This window comes from Phoxinus phoxinus, assembly GCF_949152265.1.
Source record: "Phoxinus phoxinus genome assembly, chromosome: 2".
Classification (NCBI taxonomy): Eukaryota; Metazoa; Chordata; class Actinopteri; order Cypriniformes; family Leuciscidae; genus Phoxinus; species Phoxinus phoxinus.
This window is the reverse complement of record NC_136877.1, coordinates 42,668,589-42,691,491: the sequence shown is the minus strand read 5'-3', so window position 1 is coordinate 42,691,491 and position 22,903 is coordinate 42,668,589. Positions and strand designations below refer to the sequence as shown.

The window sequence follows — 22,903 nt, the reverse complement described above, 5'->3', positions numbered from 1 at the left end:
TAAATAACTGTAAGTTAACGTTACAGAGTGTGCAGAGAAAAGTACAACGTGTACGTGTGATTCAGGGTTTATTCAAGATGAACACAATTACTAATTAAACAACCTAAAAATAAATGAAACTTTGAAATCTATATAGCATTTTTTTTTTAAATTAACAACATGAGTGTGACATTTTTTTACATTTTATTTTTGGGTGAACTGTCCCTTTAATAGCGCTCACTAATGCGCACGCGCGCAGTGAGCAGTCGCTGATTGGCTGGTGTAATCGCGTCCAGTCAATCGTTTGCTGGCTGCGGAAGCTGCTGTCATGTGATGTAGCGAAAGGATACAATGTTTTTTCAAACCTGTGGATGAAAGGCATTAAAAGGTGATTTATTTCATGAATCGACACGGTAACGTTCTCTCATCTATTGCTCGAAATGGTCTACTGATTTACGTCGCTGTGAAATGTACACAAACAATAGTTTTGTAGGGGCATATGTTGTATTTTTTGAGCATCTTAAACACTCTTATGACGGTTTTAATGATTATTTTAGAATCACCGTCATTTTTATATACGTTAGCGTTATAATTGCGGGAATTGTGTATGTATGTTTAGCTGTCGCATTAACTCACTAGACCATTTTGTACTCTAGTCACATGTTTTCTATGGTGAAATACATGAAAGGGGTGTAGAGTCAATAAAGATTGACATTTTTTTTTTACATGAAATTTCACTGTATACCTCTTCTTTTCATCTAAATTACAACCATTGACTTGATCATCTCAGTTATTCTGAGAGGGTTCCACTTATTTAATCACATTTCATTTGCATTTCAGCAATGGAGGAGATAAGAGTATCTCCTGATTATAACTGGTTCAGAAGCACTGTACCTCTGAAAAGAGTAAGTATCTATCTATCTATCTATCTATCATCACAGTATATATTGGAAATATATATATACTATGAATATTGGATTATATATCTGTCTTTACATCTATATAACTAACATTATATATTGTTTATATAGCCTATATATTATCTATCTATCTATCTCATCTTTTTAATTTGAATTAAGGCAGAAAACAGGTTGCTAACTGTCAATTGTTATTTTTAAATGTCATGTAAGAAAGTAGAATTAAAACGAGAGAAAAAAATCATAGAACTGATGTACCAAATGTAAATAATGTTTTTTTCCCCTCTGTGTCTTATGATACTAATGTAGCTCATTTGTGAGAATTTCTGCCTTTGTGTCTTTAGATAATTGTGGATGATGATGACAGTAAAGTCTGGTCGTTGTATGATGCTGGGCCGAAAAATATCAGATGTCCCATCATCTTCCTCCCACCCGTGAGCGGCACCGCAGAGGTTTTCTTCCAGCAGGTTCTGGCTCTCTCCGGATGGGGCTACCGCGTCATTTCGGTATGTTCTCTCACACATCAACTAGAGATAGACCTGGCTGCTATAAAGGATAAGTGTTAATTAATAGGGTTTATTTGGTTGCTTGCAATTTCAAACATGATAATTTAACCAACATGCCCTTGTGCAGTGCTCTTCTGACATTATTGCTTTCCTTCTTACGTAACTTGATATTGCTTTACACAGCTCCAGTATCCTGTCTATTGGGATCTGCTGGAATTTTGTGATGGATTTAGGAAGCTTTTAGACCACTTACAACTTGACAAGGTATGGGAAATTGATTATTTTATGCATGCAATCACAGGAAATCACAAGTCTCTTTCACAACCTGTTTTTCTGTCTCTGTGCAGGTGCACTTGTTCGGTGCCTCTCTGGGTGGATACCTGGCTCAGAAATTTGCTGAAGTCACGCATAAATCTCCCAGAGTTCACTCTCTTGTCCTGTGCAACTCATTTAGTGACACATCGATCTTCAACCAGACATGGACAGCGAACAGGTAAAGACTTACAGAATACTGATAACTTTTCCAGTGGTAATGTCTCCATCCTTGTGGACTTTTTCTCATTCTCTTTCTTTTCTAGTTTCTGGTTGATGCCTGCATTCATGCTCAAAAAGATTGTGCTTGGTAACTTTGCCAAAGGACCTGTGGACCCAAAAATGGCAGATGCAATTGACTTTATGGTTGACAGAGTGAGTACTTCTACCATACAGACTGTTTTGGAAGTTCTGATGACATAATTTATTTGTGTTACTATATGTGATTCTACAACTTTTGACCCACCTCCATAAAAAAATGGCCACAGAAAAATATCCATGTCAATTGACCCTTCGCAGGGAGCTTGATTGACAGGTGATCTGACCAATCATACTTCGCCATCCGCCATTTTATCCGACAAAGCAGTTAGGAGAGTTAGTAGATTAACATGGGAGGATTTGAACTTGAAAAACGGAGAGTACTGACACCTTTCCGCGGTTAAAACAACATTCTTTCTAATGTTCATTCATGTTTATTTGATGCTATAAATAAACTAGAAGGAAGAGATGATCGGTACACGAGCACCTTTAACGGAGGCTCTACAGCGATCTGACACACATTAAAGAGCCACAAAACGGTATTTCTTGTTTAAATTTCTTTAAAAAATGACCAAATTTGAAAGGTGAGACTTTGTTTAATATGTTTAATATGAAAAGTAACTGAAAAGTAACCTGGTCTGTCCCGTCTGTCAGCGTGTTGTCAGTATCCTCTCTGCTCCGCAATGTATTTTTCACTGCGTGAGAACATGGTGTGGCGTGAGAGCGGCGTAGCTTGTCTGACATAGCGACAGTAAATAAGGTCTTTGCGAACGGTCAATTGTTTGCCATAAGGACATTTAACATGGAAAAACTACCCGGATTTTGTTAAACGTGTAAATGTGCTAACATTCATTGTACTGAAATATTTTATTTGGGTAGTAAAAAAAAAAAAAGCACATAAATCAAACCAAATCTAGTGCTTGTGCTTGAGCTGGATTGATGTAGTTAGTAATCGATCTTATACTGATGTGTGAACTTCTGTGAAGGTAAATTTGTCTCACTCTTTGCTCATTTATCAACAAAGCGTGCTTTGTTTATTTGTGCTTCAGCTGGAAAGCCTGAACCAGAGTGAACTGGCTTCTCGACTCACGCTGAACTGCCAAAACTCCTACGTGGAACCTCACAAGATAAAGGATGTTGCTGTCACCATAATGGATGTAGGTCTTTTTTTATATAAATGGGCTAGAAAATAAAAATAAAAATAAGTGAACTGTTAAACAGTTCACTTATTTAACAGTTGAAATGATTTTGACCTCCTTTTCCCTTAGGTTTTTGATCAGAGCGCCCTGTCACATGAGGCAAAGGAAGAGATGTATAAGCTGTACCCAAATGCTAGAAGAGCTCATCTCAAAACTGGCGGGAACTTCCCCTACCTGTGCAGAAGCGCAGAAGTTAACCTGTACATACAAGTGAGTCCACTGTTTCAAGTTGTTTAAAGGAACATTTCAACCTAAATTTAAATGATTTACTCACCCTGGTGTTGTTCCAAACCCTAATGATCTTCTTTCTTTCTTCTGTGGAACATGTATGAAGAAAATTTGAAGCTTCAAAAAATAAGCATGATAGCTTTGTGTGAGAAACAGACAGTCATTTAAGTCCTAGCTGTCCTTGATCTGTCACATTGTCCAATTCTTGAACAAATTATTATTTTTATCTAATTCAGAAAGCTGGTCTAAATGATTCATTCTCGAATTTAAAAACTCACAACTTAATGATCTGGTTGCAGCAGTTAATGTCTTACTGGAGGGGAAGATTATCAGTAGCTTTGTTTCCATCCACCTATTTTTATGCAAATTTTGGATTATCGCATAAAAAAAAAAGAAGAAGCTGGATCTGATAAGAAGACATGCGCATAAACTACAATGGAAACATATTTCCTGAATAAATCCCCGATGTGTAGCAAAAAAACTCATGAATTTCCTCAACAGAGGATGTGATTGGACTGGATTGCTGGATTAGTGATTAGTGGACCAATTTCATTGCACAGCATCTTAAATGTTGGTTTGATCATTCTGAAATGCCTGAGCTAAAGTCTGTCATCCGAATGATTTGGTATAATGACTTTCCAGAACTGTCCCACACGATTGCGTTCTCAAACACCAGTCATTCGCCTCCCAACGCAAGATAACATGACAGCGTTTATTGCATTTCATCTGTGCGCTCTGAGGCAAAAGTCATTCATGATGTTGGAAAAAATAGCCACAGTGGCTTTCTCCATTCCAGTAACTTCTTCTTTTATTACAGATATTGTGCCAATTTCTCAGGAAGTGACGATTTTGTTCTCTTGAACACGGGATGGAAATGTTGCTTTATTCGCAGATGTTTTATGCGATATTCCAGTTTTGCACATGAGTTAAATTTGCAACTTTGGATGAAAACAAAACTACTGAATGACAACATAAATCTCAGTCTGTTTTGAAGACATATGGAGCACTTTTTAAGCTTAAAATCTTTGAGTAGAAATAAAAACGACACACCTAACCCTAAGGGCCCTATCATACACCCGGCGCAATGCAAGTGTTTTTTGCTAGTTTCAGCCCAACGCAGTTATCATTTTCACGTTGTTTAAATGGCAAATGCATTTGCGCCCATATGTGTGTTCAGGTGGATTGTTGGCACATTGCTATTTTGAGGCAACTGAAATAGACTGCACCATTGACCAACTAATACCTGGTCTAAAGTCAATGGCACAGTATTTATTTATTTTTGTTGTTTAAGGGTTAAACAACCTTATAGGCGGGTGCAAAACACGCGTACACTCTGCTTATTACACACACATGCAGCAGCACACAAACATCCCAAATATTAAAAATAAAAGGAATACAATGTAAAAGATTATTATTGCGTACATAAAGATATGGTGGAATCCGGCTTGTAGATGGTCTGCTTGCTCGCTTTAACCTCGCGCACGAGCAGATCCGTTTGCTCTCTGGAGACGCGTCCAGTTTTTCCGCTTGCAAATTCTGTCATGTGAATAGCGAATGCGCCATGGCACGAGCTCAACTGGCCTTTAAAGGGAATGGGAGATGAGACTCTGATTGGTTTAACGCACGTTACGCCCAAAACACACCCATTACTCATTAAGAGAATAGGGACAACCCTTTTAGACTATTTATCCCGTCACCAAACTAGCAAAAGTGGATTGGACACGTGCGCTTTAGACCATGTGCTTGGATCGTTAAAATATGGCCCCTGGTGTTGTTGTGATTTCAGCTGCTTAATTTGCACTGTTACTCTGGTTTTGATCTGTAGATACACCTGCGCCAGTTTCATGGGACACGGTACGCCGCCATCAGTCCAGAGATGGTCAGCGCAGAGGAGCTGGAGGTGCAAAGGACAAATCTGAGCAACAACAGTGAGAGTGATGATGAATCATAGAGGCTTCATGCAAACACATTCTCTGAATGATGAATAGATGAATCAGGACCTGAATTTGACCTGGTTTAGCTACACAACATTTAGAGATCATGTTTCGGTATTCTGTTTTTCTATTACCTTTAAGTCAGTTAAATGTGAATGGACTTTATAGAGCCTATTTTTACTTTATGGAAAATAAACAATATTTTGATATAATATTATGATTGTAAATAAGTGAAGTTGATTACATAGTTAGGGTTTTCATGAAATGACGTATTTTGACCCGGTTGCCTTACACAATATACATAAAACGCACTTTTTACTCCTTGAATTAAATTTTCTGCCTTTTGTATGTTGGTGTTATTTTCTGTTTATATTTGTTTTTTATATGAATGTTGTCAACATCATTATCTCTGTTTATTTGAGTCATGCACTGATATAAAATGAAACTAATTTCAACATCAGATTGTATAAATCTTTCACTTTTTTCAAATGACCTATGAGGAGTCCTTGATTTAGAAACAAATCAAAATGTGTCATTATTTACTTAAAATAAAGCCGTTTTAACCACAAAATCTAGATATTGATAATTGTTGTAGATTTACAACTAATTTAAATTACTGTAATTCAATTCAGTTTTTGATTTTGATTTGCTAAACTCATACTTTTTTCTTTCTAATAGTCATTTATGTATTGGCCGCAAATCTGCCTTTTCTGCTTTGTTTGTAATGTAATAATTTGACCTTATGTTTATTAGTATGTTCTTTCCCTGGTGAGAAGGAGCATTTGTAAATACACGTCTACAGTTATAACCCACAGATGAACCACTAAAGCATTACCATATAATTCAAACACTGTTACGGCTATACAGTATTAATTATTCAAGATTTATCAGAGTGTTTACATAAGAATCAGATCAATGAATTGGGATTGTATGGCATGCAAATAAATTATTCTTTTTTTGGACCAGTATCATCTGAATACCCTGGTATATGTATATAGTATTCATTGAGTACATGATATTATGATCTTGATATGTCACAATATTTTTTGGAAAAAGCCAGCACATTAAAGTCGGCATGAAATCAAAATGAATAATTCTTTTTTTTTTAATGGAATTTTTCAGTGTTTATTATGAATAATTCATCCGTGCATATCATTTTTTAAAATTCATGTTCCTTCATAATGTTTAATCAAAATAACTTCTCCCTTTTGCAGCGTCATCTCTTCTCTTCTGTGATGACGTGTTTACTGGCGCGAGGGCGGGACAACCTGTCACTCACATGACATCGTCATCAACCAATAGCAAACCACAACCAACCATCTCCCCATGGACAAAATCAAGTCCTGCCCTACATTTTTTTCTTGTTCAAGAAGCCTTTTTACTCTGATTTACGTCACAATAGGGAAGAAAAGACAATCGTAACTTCCGTGTCATGCTGTCTTTAACTGCAGCATATGTTATAGACACTCAAAGCACCTTAGCAAGTTTAATACTCACGATTAGGAGTTTGTTCAAAACCCTAATAATGAGCAATGCCTTGGCAAAAACCACTATTACTTCGTTGGAGGAAACCTTCTATCAACATAAATAAAGGAACACAGATTTTTGTTTAATGAGCCAGTTGCTTGGACAGTTTGCAACACCATTCCAAAAGAAAATAGCTGAATGTTCCTCAAATACGGTTGCTGTTGATAGTAGACTGGATGAGAACAGCACAGCTTCTTTTATAACTGAGAACAGTGATGCACTTGACTAGGTGGAGTCACAACACCTATCATTTGGGTTTGTGTAAATAGTGCAATTTGTACGTATTGTGTGGTTACTGTCCGAGAACCACAGGTGTCTGCCAATTTGCATCTTACCTCAAAAACATTTCCATATGTCAATATTAACTTTTAACAAGACCTGTTTCAGTTCAGCACTAAATTTCTTGTTCAGTCACAACACAATCCAGTAAAACGCTTACTAAAGTCAATATAGCTACAACAAAGATACTCTGGATATATTTTTAAGTGCAATCTACAATTCATTTGAATTAAAAACAAATAGACAAACAACAACAATGCTGGTCATGCTGCATACTGTGACTCTGCCAATACTTTAAAACTTACAAATCAAACAGTTTCAGTAAGATTATGTCTTGCACTTTTGCAGGCTTGTTAAACATTACAACCAACATTTACAAATATCTTGCTTAGGCAGGCTAAACATATCCAAAAATTATGAATAATTAAATACATCTGCATTAGGGCTGGTATTGCTGATACATTATATATATTTCAGTAAGTTGTACTGTTTCTTTTAACGTACCTACTGATGATTGGTTCATCGCTACAGCAATCTGTCATGACTCATTTAAGAGCACCAAACGGTATCTTGTTTGAATTCCATAATAAAATGTACATAATTTGAAAGCTAAAACTTTGTTTTTCGTATGAAATTAACAAAACAAAGCTTATTGGATGGTAGGCGCGCTACAAATAGGACTTAGTGAATGGATATCAAAATGAGAATGATTAAAATCGAGATATCAGTATTGCTATAATCTGCATAAAATACTGTGGTGGTTTATTCTCATAATTTCATACCACAGTCTTTGTGTTAGCTGTGTTAGCATTAGTTTTGCTTCTATTCTTAAAAAAAATAACAATTTTAGCAGAAAAACTGCATCTACAAATAAATAAAGGACAGAAAGACATGCAGAATGAATCTGAAATTCTTCTGAAATTCATAAAAAATTCTTTCAGCATGACCAAAAAGTCGACATGTTATTGCTTTGTGAATTCTTCGACAAAGAAAAGAAACAATATCCACCTGTTCTCCTAAAATAAAACGTATCGTTTAAATCCAAAGTCTGGTTTGCTGTGAATGTTTGCTCTTGTTGTGAACAGACAATGTTTTCTTCTCAGTCACATCACTGAGGTTGTATTTTAGGTAGTAAAATTTGTGGTTCTTCGGTTCTCCGTTTCAAAAGCAATCTTCTGGTTGGTTTGCGCTCAATCCAGACTGATCTCAATGAATCTCCCATCACATTGCAGTGCATTTTTTAGCAGAAGACGGATCCGCATTTGCCTGCTGTCGCATGCTTTCTTTATGGAAGAAAAGAAAGTTATAAAGGAGATGACAGACAATGAAACTTTTAAAAGTACTCAGAAGATCTGTCACAAAACCCAAAGAGTTTCCTCTCTGCCTACAATCTTCTAAGCCGTAATCCTAGTCAAAATGGCATGTAAAACTTTGGTTGGTCCTAATATGTCTATATTTTCCTTTCTTTAGGTGTTCAGTTCTTGGCCAAAATAAGCTACAAGTGAGGGAGATTTTGTCAAACATCTAACCCAACTGGAAACCTACTTTATAAATGTACTGTACTGACATAACTGTCATGTCTGTGTGGCAAGTATTCGCTGAGTTTCAGTTCATTTTCTGAAGCGTTTCAGAATGGACCTCACTGAGAGAGACAATGCCAATTCTGTTTGATTTTGTCATTTTGGAAAAAGCACAACATTTTGTTATTAATGTGCAGTGTTTCCCCAAGAAATTTTTCCAGCAGCGGTGCTGTTACGTGCCGCGCGCGAGGGCATGCACCTCCGGAATAAAAAATAAAAATAAAAAAAACTTAAACCATGACTTCTGGAAAGTTTTGTGGATAGAAATAGACATTTGTATCCGATTTATAACTACCTGTTAGTGTTGTCATGGTACCAAAATTTCAGTATTCGGTACCAATACCAGTGAAAATCCATGGTTCACGGTACCAATGCTTAATTTAGATTAAATTTACATATATTAAAGTTTAAAGTGTATATCACGGTTACAAAGATGGAAACTGTAGTATTAAAAACACTTTACAATATGATTCCATTTGTTAGATAAAATTACCTAACAATAACAATATAAGGGTTTTTTAAACCTGTTATCCAGAGTTATCCAGCCAAGAATAAGCCTGGAACTGCTTTTCTGACGGCCTTTTCGTAACAACATCATAAGCTCGGCCGAAAAGCTGATCATAGCTGTACATGGCTGCTTTTTATTTCTCATCTCCATAAATATATCTAGTAGTAACGCTAATGCAAGGGCTAAAAATCTATTAATCTTTGCTGATACTTCGTCATGGAGAGCGCAGTTCATATTGCTTTCTCCTTTCCACAAAGCGTGTTCTCTCCCGTGGCGTCTGTCGTTGCTATGCAACCATGAACAGAAGTGCGCGAATTTGCACGCGCAAAAAACGCGCTATGTGAACGGCCCCTTATGATAATGTGGCCTAATCGAAAATATTTCCATATGTGGCTCTTTCCTCCTTTCTTGCCAACAAGTGGATTCAGAGCCACCGCATTAGCAGTGCCGCCGGTCGCAATGTCTCAGTGTTTTTAGGTGTGTGATTGAATGAAGTGAATGTCGTGATATTATTCCCATGGATATTACTTATCATGTGAAGATTTTGCAGCGGTGCTGAGAATCCGCTGATGAATACATTGTAGGGGAAACACTGATGTGTGTACACAAATAAAAGACACTTAACAGTTTAGGATGATGTATAAGACTTATATGTATGACAAAAATCTATGGAGTTATTTGAGTCTTTTTTGCACTGATAAGAGAAAAAAAAATCAAGGTGTTCGCGACGGCCGACCCCAGGGGGTTAAAATCGAACTCTAGGATTGCCTTCCAAAAAGAGAAGCAATTCTGCCTAAAAGATTGAAAAATTGAGTCTGAAATAATGCACATATGACGCATTAGGATAGGTTTAGGAACAGAGCTTATACACATGAACTGTAATGATGAACTCACCTGCCAGGTCGATCCTTGAGATTCCGATCAGACCTTCGTACAAGCCCTTGATGGGGTTTTGTCCAGCGGTGATCACACCGTGCAGCCAGATGAGCAGCATTCTGTGCCCGTGCTCCTTGTGGCTCTTTGTCCCTTTTAAAGGTTCAGAGCTTGTCATCACTATGGCAGATATCTATCACATTGAACACATTTGGGCTGCCTACTACATCTGGGGAAATAGTCTGAGTTGTAGTGGTGAGGAAGACTTCCGAGCAATATCTAAGATTCCAGACCTCAAATATTCAGAGACATTTAAAATTTTTGTGCATATTTTCAAATTAAAATATTTCAGGAAACTATTTGTATGCATTATCTGATTTTACCTTTGATTGTCACTTTCTTTTCAATCCTTTTATGCTGTGACATTGATTATTATTATTTTTTTTAATTTTAATCAAATCTTTTTGTAAAAAAGAAAAGAAAAAAGTTTTTAAAGTGTTGGTATCGATCTGATTTTGAAATTAGTCTCTCATGCTCACCAAGAGTGCATTTTGGTTCTCTAAAAACATTTCTTATTATTATCAACATGGAAAACATTTGTGCTGCTTAATATTTTTGTAGAAACCATGAAACCATGAGAAATTCATGATGATTTGATGTATCTTTTGTAACATTTGAAATGCACCCTTGCTGAATAAAAAGCTTTCATTTATATATCGGCAGCAGATCACAGCATTAGATGGTGTACCTGTCCACTGGTGCTCTATGGCTCGAATATGTGCTTCAGAGAACTTCCAGTGCAGAGCCAGTGTTTTCCAATCGCCTGGTTTGAGATACTTGGAGGAAAGTTTCCATAGGACGGATCGGATATGTTGTGTCTCCTGTTGATGGTCTTGCTTAAAGGTAAGACTCGTTCCCACCAGAGAGTCAGAGTCACTTGTCACATTTTCCTGGAAGGCAAATCAACACATTAAAAATAACACACAATCTTTAATAATGATAAATAACAATTAAACAAGACTAATTGAAGCTTAATGTACATTGAACATACCTTTTCCCATTTGTAAAATCTATCAGCTTTGATAATCATGTCAACAACATTCACATGGTTGCCTCGTGCTGCAACATCAAGTGATGTCTTCCCCTGCTGTAACATTTGAAGTAAACATCTTTTGTTTCATTGTTTGATCAGAATTGTATTACAATATGAAAATATATCGTCCGCACCCATGTATGATAACAGGAAATTGCACCTTGTCGAGTAGATTGAGGTTGACTCCAGATATCAGGATCATCTCAGCGACGTTTAGCCGCCCGTGTTCTGCTGCTATGTGCAAAGCAGTTTGAAGCCGCTGTAAGGAACAATTGTTGAGCCATTTTCAAAATCTGTGAAATCATCACCGTTTGCATTTGTGAATGTGAAATGAACCACACTCAAACTCAAACTCAACCACACTCACATTGTCAAAGATGTCCAGGTCGCATCCCGCATTGATAAGATCCTTCACTATTCCTGTGGAGTTGTTGAGTACTGCCAGGTGTAGAGCTGAAGTATGTTGCTGGCAAGGAATATGATAAAGAATAATGAAGTACAACGGGTAGTAAGAAGCAGAATCTTAGGGCGTTTTGACACTGGCAGTTTAGTTTGAAACAGGGCACGGTTTGCGTGAAAAACTGGTAATGTGAAAGCTGTCATGCGGACCCGGGTGCGCACAGGGGTACCGAACCCGAGACTAACTGAAGGAGGTGGTCTAAGTTCGGTTGCACTCGAACTGTGGTGCGATTCACATTAATGTGAAATAACTCAAACTCAGGTGCGCACTTGTTCAGCAAGAAAAGTAACCTGCGCATGCAAAAAAAAAAATACAACAATTGTGGTGTTGTGATAACTTATTTGTGATGTTTAGCACCTGATTCACTAATTATGTAAATCAGATAAATTCGCAAATACACCCACTAAATTAGTGCTGACCACAATTTGCACGGCACAATTCCCCATCACATGCTCCACATCGTGATCCTCTAACTTTATTTTTGTTGTTGTGTTTTATCCCTAAGATGGGAGTGTCTACTGTCTGGATGTGGACATTATGGAATGTGCTCTGGATGAGCACATAGCACATATATATGTTGTATATGATATCATTTTACAATTATGTATAAAGGGAAGGAATTTATTAATGTGATTTTTATGATTTATTCTTATTCAACTGTTAATTTACACAGAATGTTGGCAAGAAGATCTGAATCCATAATAAAGGTTCATAATGAAGGCGGCACACCAATATATATATACATTTACAAATCATATATGCATCTGCCAGATACTTAACCCAAAGTGACTTAGACTAACATTGCATTCAAGGTATACATTTTGTCAAGAATCAAACCCATGGCCTTAGCATTTTGAGCACCATGCATATGCTAAAGTGTTTCAATAACCATAATGAATTTGGCCCTCAAACATTCTCTCCTGCTCTTCAGTAAATGCTATACTTCTTGAAAAGCAGGTTGTGGTGTTGGAATCTCAACTGAAGTTTTTTTAGTACTCACAGTGTCTACTGAATCCAGACTGATCCCAGCCTGTACTAGCAGTCTGACCTCTCTACCCGAGCCATGCTGGGCCACCAGATGAAGAGCCGTTCTGTTGCTCTATAAGAAGAAGCACATTAGCATTTCCATTAATTTGCTGTACTGATAACATGTTGAAAACCTCATTCGTTATGATGAAGACTGCTGATAATATAAAGCATTGCACTCACATGAGTAAGTTCATTGACATTGCAGCCAGCCTCCAGCAACAGTCTGATACACTCATAATGACCCCCTTCAGCTGCCAAATGCAAAGCGGTCATGCCATCCTGATAAAAGATGACAATGTGAAGCAAATAAATGACACGACTAAACCAAAAAATCTCTTACAAGTGGAGTGAGGCTTACAATGTTTCTTTCATCGATGTTCTCCCCGGTCTCCATAATCTTCTGTAGGACGTCGCCGTGGCCTTGCTTAGCTGCCAAATGCAGTGCAGTGTTCTCCTCCTGCAGTTCATGAACATATGACAATGCACACGTCTATGACCTCATATCAACACCACAGTGCCACACCACTTAAGTCTACAGGTTTTACTTGGGTCACTTTAGCAAGTTTGGTCTCTACTTTGGCATTTTGCATCTAAACTCAACAAAAAAGAAACGTTTTTTATTTCCAAAAAATGTCCCCAGCAAGTAATTTTGCGTTTAAAAGACGTCTAATAGCCGTCCAAACACAGCCCAGAGGTCTAGGCTAAAACAAGGCAACATTTGGGCTGTCAGTGAAAATGTAATAGACGTCTAAACCATAGCCCAAGAACAGACTAGTCAACAATTAGATAACAAAGAAATAAAATGAGTGAAGAAATGGAACCAAAAACCTTGTTATCAATTTACTTTGCTTCCATGATGGAATATAATACATTTCGCAAGTTATTTTGGCAAAAACAACATGTAACCAAATTCAAGGTTATTTTGGCTAGAAGTGGGTTACTCATAGCCTAACTATATCGGGTCTATAGTTAACCTAGATGGTGAAATGATGGCTATTGCTTGCTGGGTCTTAACATGTAAATATTTGTGTGACTGTGAACATAAAAAGATTCAACAACAGAGACACTGAACAAATTTCACAGACATTTGACGAACAGAAATGGAATAATTAGTCCCTGAACAAAGAGGGAGTCAATATCAAAAGTAGCAGCCAGTATCTGTTGTGGCACCAGCTGCTTTAAGTGCAAAAGTGCATCTCATCCTCATGGACAGAACTAGATTTGCCAGTTCTTGCTGTGATATGTTACTCCACTCTTCCACCAAGGCACTTGCAAGTTTATGGACATTGTAGTTTATTGCTCTGGCCACATCTGCAGTCCTCATACCTCCCTGCATCAGGATTAAGGCATGTTCACACAGGTCAGCAGGGACCCTAGGCATCATTCTGAGTCAGTAGAAAGGTCTCTTTAGTGTCCTCAGTTATTGTAACTGTGATGTTAATTGTCTACCACCTGTAAACTGTTAGTGTCTTAAACAGGTTCACCACTGGCAAAATGGCCTTTCAATAAAACTTGGCTGCCTGTGCAGTTCAAAGGTGAATTCGTTTTTTTAAATCAGTGCTACTTGTCAAGATAAAACAGAAAACTAAAACTAAAACTAAAAGAAACTGCCATTCTGTCAATTCCACCCAACAACCCGAAGCAAAACGCCGTCGCGTTCAGGTAAGAAAGCCGAAGCCATAGTGTTTAATTTTTACCATAATGCTACTCTTTAATAGCTAATAGCTTTAATAGCTTAATAGCTCTTACAATAGCTAATTTGTTAATAACCCTGTGTCAATGTGAATGTCCATGGGCGAAGATACAACATGGCAGAAGTACTATCTGTAGTTTTACTGAAAGCCCTGGAGCTGTCTAAAGTCCTCTGAATTGTGTGTGTGTTGCCATCTGGCAGACTTCAGCTGACAAATAAACGTGAATTTCTTGGCCCCGGTAATACAGAGAAAGAGTAAACATTGTTAATTTACATATAATACCAACATATCAATATGTAATTTTGTATGTCATAATATCAATATTAAACCCTTTACAGTGGATTTTACGTAATTATCTTTAAAATACAGTAACCTGAAAAAGAGACGTTTCTGTTTTTGCTGAGTTTAGTATTAGAGAAAATGTAATTAGCATACACTGAGGGGCGTCTGTGACTCTTGCTGTCCCTCACCTTGTCCTTGAGATCATGAGCACAGCCCATACCAATGAGAAACTCCACCACCTCCAGGTGTCCATGCTCTGCGGCTAAATGAAACGCCGTCTTACCTGACTGACACAACAGATGGAGACACTTTAGAAAGGACATAATGCACTACTTTCCTCGAATGTTTTACAGCTGTTAACATTACATTTCAATGGGTAATAAAACATTTTGACAGAAAGCACAATGAAACTTCTCCAGAATATTGATTATGTGATATTGGTATTAATTATTTAATTCTCATCATAATCTCATCATAAACTTGTGTGTTATGAATAGCATAATTAATAACAACTGGAAACACTCAAATCTATTTTTAAAGACAACATGACATCACAAATGACATTCATAATAAATGTCCCACAATCCATATTGACTGTGCGTGATTCATTTATTTTCCTCACCTCTGAACTGAGTAACAAAAGAAAAATAATATTAGTGAATTCATTTGATATTAGCAATCCAAACAAAAAAATCCACACATAATGAATAAAATGTTGTCATGTCCTACTATTAATGAATTACGTTGAACAAAAAATAAGTGTTTGTCCTTTTTGATGCTTGAAAGTTTCTGTTTACTGTCTGCTTTTTAACAAAACTCATCCTTGAGTCAATTCTTCAAAGTCATTCCTTGAAAATGTTGAACTGATATTTGCATGAACATTGTGCAATCATCACGGACGTCATCACTCTCAAACGAAACACAGCTCTCTTCTACTTTCGGGACTTGAATCGATTCATAAAACTGAGCCTCAAAAGACTTTTAGCACTTACAACATAGATCAGAGAATGCTGCAAATCTTTGTTTTAAAGGGTCTGCAAATACAGTATGTTAGAAGAAAAACCCAACCATTTCCAAAACTGATCAAAATGTCATGTGATCAAAAAATGACAAACTGTGTCAACTCTTTCCACACCCACAAAAATTCCCTAGTGTAAAAGCAACTGAGTCATGCAAAAGTCAGCAAGAAATAGAAGCTGCAATAGTATTTTCTTCCCCATATTCCCTATAGGGAATCCCAATAGTCTTTTCTTCCCTATATTCTTCCGTATAAACGAGGAAAACTGTTTCTGGAATGAGAAAAAAAAAATGTAGGGCGGGACTTGATTTAGTCTTTCGGAAATTGATTGGATTGTTGGAAGTTGGGTGTTGATAACTAAATGGCGGCAGATCTGAATGCCAGTCCCACCATCCGCCAAAACATACGGCATGGCGCATGATAACCAGAGAGATAACCATTAAGATAACCAGAGGCCCCTGTAATAATTTTAGCTTATTGTCAATTATTTATTATGTCGATAATTTATTGTGTTGATACACAGGGTAACATTTACAACACTGTGTGCATTCTGCATAAAATTATGGGTCAAACATAGCCTGGGAAAAAACCCAGACCACTTCCGGCAAATTTAGATTTGCTCTGCAAGTGGGTCTGGCAAAGAGCCCATTGAAACCCATTTCCAATCCGCCGAAATCGCGGCACCAATCAGAAACGTTTTACACGATGACGACAGAGCAGAGACGGTGACGCAGATTTTGTACATTACAGACATGGATGCCGCCGTGGAACATCACAACATCACTCGTTCGAATCAGCTATCGCGTCTGTTTCAAGCGATTTAAAATGGTCATTTTCGTTAACACAAACAGAGAATTGCTGAGAGTCTCGAGATGTTTCTCCGTCGCTCTGCATACGTCATGTCATTCATCGCTCTGATTGGTTTTAGATCTTTCCGACGTCCGTTGGTGACGCCCCTGTGGAAATGAATTGTCTATGGAGCTTTGCCAGACCCTTACTCAGTTACAACTGAGAGGGTCTGGGTTTTCCCAGGCTAGGTCAAACATAGATGAATATGTAAATTCCCTCTCTGCCAGTAAGTGGCGCTATGGAACAGCAGGATTATAGCAGTATTCACTTACACTGGCAACCCCCTGTAAACAAACCAGCACTGCGCTGATAAACACTACGTTATTAGGCATTTTACGGAGGTAAAATTTAAAGAAAATGCCATCAACACTTTCCTGGTCGAAATGTGACGAGTTTACAGGTAAGATATGAACACAAGATTACACATAAAGTAGGCATAATTTATCAGCACTAGATCAAAGCCATTGCTTAGCATATATGTAGGCTATCACAGCTCTGAAAGTGTGAGTATGTAGAACACGCAACAGCACCGTGTGTTATATAAGTATAAGATCTCTGTAATAAAATACATTACACTTCAAGATCATGGGTATTGGGGAGGGAAAAAAAGATTCTCACCTTGTCGACTTTATTAAGCTGCACATTTTCCAGATCTTCCATGATATACTCCAGAATACTGATGTGACCCCTCTGGGCACCACAGTGCAAAAGATTCAAGCCATTCTGAGGACAAAAGAAATGTGACAGTTCAGTCACTGAGATGCATTGAAATTAATGTTGAAGTCTGTATCTAGGGCAGTACACAGTACAATCCCATTTGTATGGTGAGTGAGCAGAGCACATTGAGTGAGAAGCTACCACTGTCTTCATATAAGATTTCTGAAACTTGTCAAGGATTTTTACCAAGAGCCTTACTTTGTTTTCAGAGGTGAGCTTCGCCCCGGTTGAGACAAGGATCTTAAGGATTGACAGGTGACCAAACCACGCCGCCAAGAGCAGAGCATTCATACCAAACTGGAAAACAAGTAAGAATGTGTATACCGTCACACAACTTTTGAAGAACGATATTAGGGTTATTATCGGCACTTAAAACTAAAACCATAAAAAAACATTACATGAAATAAAAATAAAACAACTTATTTTAGTTTAGTTTAAGATGAAATACTAAATCTAAATAAACTAAAAGTTAAGTTAAATTATAAAGACATTAAACTTTTACTAAAATTAGAATGAAAGCAGAAAATATCTAATTCGAAAAATTAAAAAAAACTATAAAAATGAACAAAAGCTAAAATAACACTAGCCTAAATGGACTTTTCCTTTAAGTAAGCGATATCTGAGAAACACACTCCTCCCTTCATTGCTCCGCCCCCCAAAATGCACAAACACACAATGCAAGAGTGGATGCCTCTTTATCATAGCAGAAGCAAAGCAAAATAAAGCTTTGCAAAAATAAAGTGAAGATGATGAACGAACGACAAGGAAAAACAAAACAAAATTTAACATACTGTAAACAAGAGTATACACAAGCAAGAGTTCGTCATTAGTCACCAACAGCACACACTCAAAACCAATGTTACTCACGAATGGAGCAGAAACAATCCAACCTCTGCGTCTGATTTCAGGCCATCCCGGGTTTTTATTCAGTCTGTCCAGCGCTGGAAAGCTTTTCTAACATTAACGAGGGTCCTAAAGCTCTTGCCTGATCATAACCCTTCTTTTTCCAGTGATATTCTGACCTTTTCTCTTTTGTAATGTCTCTCAGCCATCTCTCTTTCTACAGTCTTTCTTCAGTTCAAATCTCCCTCATGCTCACTCTCTCTCCTCCCCCATCATGAGTGGACACGCCCCCTGCTGCTGATTGGCTACAAGTGTCTTGTGGTGTTTGGTCCGATCCACTTTCAACAGCGTTTCTCAGAAATCGTTTACAGCACCTTGTAATTATTATGATAATCCCATTCAGATAAAGTTAACCAGCGGTTTATGAACAGCAGTGCGTGTGTTGAATATGGATATGAAATGACACTAAAATGCTTTGACAGACTGTAACTGGCCAGTTGATGTGACATAATACAATTGATCTTGAATTTATTTTTATTATAAACTGCATTTTTCAGATCATTTTAATTCTCTGTGTAATTTTATAAAATAATTTAATTATTCTGCACACAATTTTTATGATCTCGTAGGTCCTAGAACAAGGGCAATTTTTACTATAAAAAAGAATTGTCCCTCAGGAGTACTTAAAATAAAAGTTATATAAAAATGTTGATCAGTTACAGTATTTAAACACTCTCTATATGCTTTCACTTTACGTTGTATATACATTTTAACCTAAAAATTAAATGTCTTTTAATTAAAGAAAAAGAAAAAATCCCCATCACTCACCAAACTACTCAAATATCTAAAAACGTTTTCCTTCTTCAGGGTCACTCTTTGTCTCTTCAACTATTGTTGTTGGTGTAACAAGCTCATAGCCTCCAGCAATATACAGGCCACATATGGTGAATGAACAGCAGCCCATTAAAGATTTACCAGGTGGAGCAGTATTTCTCATTTGTGCTCATACAGTAAATAAACTTTATAAAATATTCAGCCTAAAATGTAACTAAATTTGAGCATGTTCCCTGTTACAGTTTGGCAGCGTACAGAATGCATTTGACACGTACGCTGTCCATATCATCCACATCCATGTCGTGGTCCAGCAGTAGACGCAGGGCCTGTTCACTGCCAGCTCCAGCTGCCCAGTGCAGGGCCTTACGGTCCATCTGTAAAATGAAAATCACATATTAAATGAAACAATGACTCACGAGCCATGCTTTGCCATGGTTAAATGTGATAAATAATACTGTTGTCTGGGGTAAAATAAGGGTCATATCCTGTGCTGAGGACCACAACATGTGTGTTTCCGTCTTTCCGACACTCTGGTGTGTAACTGGGAAAAACAAAACATTCCAGGCAGAGAAATTGGCATGGTGAAAGGCAACATAACTTCCTCTGACACAGCTTCCTGTACAGTTTGTTCAGCGTGCTTTGCTGTGTCACCATGTTCAGAAGTGCACACATCATAGTTTATTTAGCATTTGTATGAACAAATTTGGCCAAACCCTGGGGCATTTATAAACATCTTTTACTAGAAGTTAAATGTCTAACATAATAATGTACATAACTAACTGTACATGTGTCAGTCCTCAACCAGTTCCTGTAGATTTGCAATGTTCACGTATGTTTCTGTGGGTTCAGTATTGGCTATATCTCACCTTATTTTTGACTTTGATGTCCACCCCTCTTCCTATCAGCTCCTGCATTCTGACAGTGTCATTCCTCTTCGCAGCATCATGAAACTCCTTCTCTGAGCAAAGCACTAGAGAGAAATGAAAGTGGAAGATGAGAGGAGGAAGATATGGTGTATTCAGGTAAAGTACAAATATCAATAGCATACTTGATGTTCACATGCATCAACAAAATTAATATCTCATGTTTCTGTTCTTTTCCCAGATATTATCTCTTTCTAGATTATTATATTACTGTAAATTTTAATTGAATCACTCAAATATAGATGCATCTCAAACAGGGAGTGGCGTCATTGTAAAGGTTTTAAAAAATATATGGTCACAAAATATGTATATTACATTTGAATACTATAAGAAAATAATCAGTATAGCTGGTTGTAATTGACAGATCAGCCCAGCCCTACTAAACGAGTCTCTTTTGTCTATTAGGATAGTAACATTTTTAATAGTAGCCTAACTATTTAGTTGACACAGTTGGTTTTATAAATCAGCTCCTCATACATTGAGATGATACATTTTAAGCCACTGAATAAATTTCTCTCATTTGCCCCAGTTTCTGCCTGTACCGCACTACAACACTGCCACTGTTCTTTCACTTCACTATAACACTCACATATATCGTCTTCGGACTCCAGTCCGTCTTCCATCGTCATCGATTGAGATGGTGTGTTATGTCTCCGATATGCGCATTTTCTGATATGTCTACATTTTCATCTTCTGATGTGATGTTCGGCTGTGTTTCTGAATCCTCACTCAGCCGGGCTCAAGCCTGCCGCTTTGGGAAATGACGAATCCTGCTGAAGCGAACGAAGGCTCATGAATATTAAATACGCCGTGCTGACGTTTCTTCGCGTCCCTCCAATGGCGAAGCCTGTAATTCTAAATATTAACTACATTGGGCAAAAGTTACGTCCAATGGCGAATAGTTATTTAATGAATATTAAGTAGACTGTGTAGATGTTGCTTTGTGACGTCCAAAGACCAAGTGTTAGTTATGTATTTTAATACATTCGTTGCCACTTTATAGCAAATAATGTTTACCGGATTAATACCACTTTATAGTAAATAATTTTTTTTTTTACTATGTTAAGCACCCTATCCCTTAAATGTGCATAAAATGAAAGTAGCCTATGGTTTCCTGATTTACTTGCTTGCTAAATGAATCAAATAAAATTGTAAGGACAAATACATATGATTTCAAATACATTATGCGATATGAGTTTACAAATGCTGTGCTACACCATTTTATAGGCTACTCTATTTTGAGTTTATTTGCTCATGGTATTATTCATTTATGAGATCTCATCATTTAATTTTCTGTTCTTCTCCAAATAATTAAATTCCTTACTCACTGTGTTATCTGACTCTTTTCATCGATAGCTGATTCTTCCATTTATGATGCATCTATTTCCTTATCAGATTTGATCTTTGTTGTGTAACAATAGGCAATTGAGCTTGTTTTTCTGCCGGTTGGCTTTGAGTAAACTAACATGAATGCTGGACAAACATTGGCCCGTTTGAACACAAAGAGCTATGACCCATTATTATTCTGAGAAACCTCCACTAGAGAGAGCTGCAGACTCACATATTTGCTTTGTATGTCATGGTGACAGGTTTCTCGCTAGCTTCACTTCCAAAACTAATTTCTGGCCCATTTCATTTTCCAAGCACAGCTGTTGGGGCTAATAGGCCATCTAACGTTTGTGAGTCACACAAGTTGAGTTGATTTGTTGCATAGTGGCATAACTGTTTAAGCAACGCATGTTGAATAGAGAAGCAATCAAATATGCAAATATTTAAAATGATCAAAATGTTTTGTTGCAAATAATCATTAAAAAAAAATGTTTTAATAAGCAAACAGGTCATTTAAAAAACATGCTGTCATACTTGGAGCATTATGTTGTCCAATACAGCAAATTGAACAAGCCTTTAAAAAAATAGATTTAGCATACAGTTTGTATGCAACAATAAACATTTAAAATAGTAAGCATGTAGGCATTCAGTTATCATCTCGAAAAATATCGATTTTTTTGGTTAAATAGTCACGTTAAAAATCACATTAGTTACTTCTGTTCTATTCTATTTGTTTATTCTTTACATCACACATAATTTAAACTGTATGCATGTGTGTGTAAATATATTTAAAATATAGGAACAAATTAAAATAATATGCCGTTTCAAATGTGGCTTCATGTGCACATTGTAGTATGACAAAACAGTCACTAGGAAACAAAGCAGACTTTGTTCCAAAAAAACAACTCCTGTCGTGCCAGCAGAGGGAGACGAGTGAAACTCAAGGCCTGTTATCAACACTGTATTTTGATACTGCAAAAGGAAAAAGACAATACAAATCACTTATATAAAAGGAAAAGAAAAGAAAAGAAGAAAAAAAAACTTCTATAAAAGGAGGAAATAGTGGATGCTATGCGTAAAACAAAAAACATTTATACCAACTCTAATGAATATTTCGGATCGTATCGGTCAACCGTTCTACATGCTCCTGATATCTTAATGTTACATTTTCAGATTGTCTTTTGACATTGCAAAGCAAAATTGAAACTTTAGCCTGGGGCTTTTTTGATGTATAAAAGGGATATACTATCTTTGGTCTGTGTAGTTGTGGTAAGCAGGCAGTGTTCTGTTGGTCAGTTCCACATTTTGCAATTCTAAAGCATAATGCGGAACTGATTCTTTATAAGCTAAAAAAAAACAATACCTGCCCATTTCCACACACACACACACACACACACACACACACACACACACACACACACACACACACACACACACACACACACACACACACACACACACACACACACACACACACACACACACACACACACACACACACACACACACACACGCACACACACACACGCACGCACGCACGCACGCACACACTCTGCTTATGCAATCCAGTTAATGGCATCACAAAAAAAAAATGGTAAAAGCAAAAAGCTCTGTATATAAAACACTTCCTGTTTTAGTAATTTCTAAACGGACCAAGTATTTGTGTACCACTGTGCATAGGCCTATATACAGTTCCAACACTGCATTTGTTTTTCAGTTGTTGCAGCTCAGT

At 37.1% G+C, this 22,903-nt stretch overlaps 2 protein-coding genes across 6 annotated transcripts; one reads left to right on the top strand and one right to left on the bottom strand.

Moving 5' to 3' along the window:
- Positions 1 to 212: 212 nt before the first annotated feature.
- spg21 (SPG21 abhydrolase domain containing, maspardin) lies at positions 213 to 7,387 on the top strand (the record flags this gene model as incomplete). 3 transcript variants are annotated; one of them, XM_079590068.1, is made up of 10 exons in its annotated part: positions 213 to 367; positions 820 to 884; positions 1,241 to 1,402; positions 1,586 to 1,666; positions 1,750 to 1,895; positions 1,981 to 2,089; positions 3,022 to 3,129; positions 3,241 to 3,381; positions 5,225 to 5,327; positions 6,548 to 7,387. In XM_079590068.1, exons 2-10 carry the CDS (start codon positions 822 to 824, stop codon positions 6,718 to 6,720), a joined length of 1,086 nt encoding a protein of 361 aa, XP_079446194.1. In that variant the 5' UTR covers positions 213 to 367; positions 820 to 821. The 3 variants fall into 3 exon arrangements, with proteins under 3 accessions (XP_079446194.1, XP_079446193.1, XP_079446195.1); XM_079590067.1 differs by having other exon boundaries at positions 268 to 392; positions 6,548 to 6,720; XM_079590069.1 differs by lacking the exons at positions 213 to 367; positions 6,548 to 7,387 and adding an exon at positions 396 to 449 and having other exon boundaries at positions 5,225 to 6,432.
- A 788-nt stretch (positions 7,388 to 8,175) lies between these two features.
- ankdd1a (ankyrin repeat and death domain containing 1A) lies at positions 8,176 to 20,619 on the bottom strand. Of its 3 annotated transcripts, none has more exons than XM_079590038.1 (15): positions 20,432 to 20,619; positions 19,786 to 19,889; positions 19,195 to 19,293; positions 17,441 to 17,539; positions 17,144 to 17,248; positions 14,847 to 14,945; positions 13,041 to 13,139; positions 12,863 to 12,961; positions 12,654 to 12,752; positions 11,561 to 11,659; positions 11,354 to 11,452; positions 11,152 to 11,247; positions 10,849 to 11,050; positions 10,122 to 10,253; positions 8,176 to 8,422 (listed from the first exon to the last, which is right to left on the bottom strand). In XM_079590038.1, exons 1-15 carry the CDS (start codon positions 20,469 to 20,471, stop codon positions 8,361 to 8,363), a joined length of 1,533 nt encoding a protein of 510 aa, XP_079446164.1. In that variant the 5' UTR covers positions 20,472 to 20,619; the 3' UTR covers positions 8,176 to 8,360. The 3 variants fall into 3 exon arrangements, with proteins under 3 accessions (XP_079446164.1, XP_079446163.1, XP_079446162.1); XM_079590037.1 differs by having other exon boundaries at positions 8,181 to 8,418; XM_079590036.1 differs by having other exon boundaries at positions 8,181 to 8,418; positions 11,152 to 11,244; positions 20,432 to 20,603.
- Between the last annotated feature and the right edge of the window lie 2,284 nt (positions 20,620 to 22,903).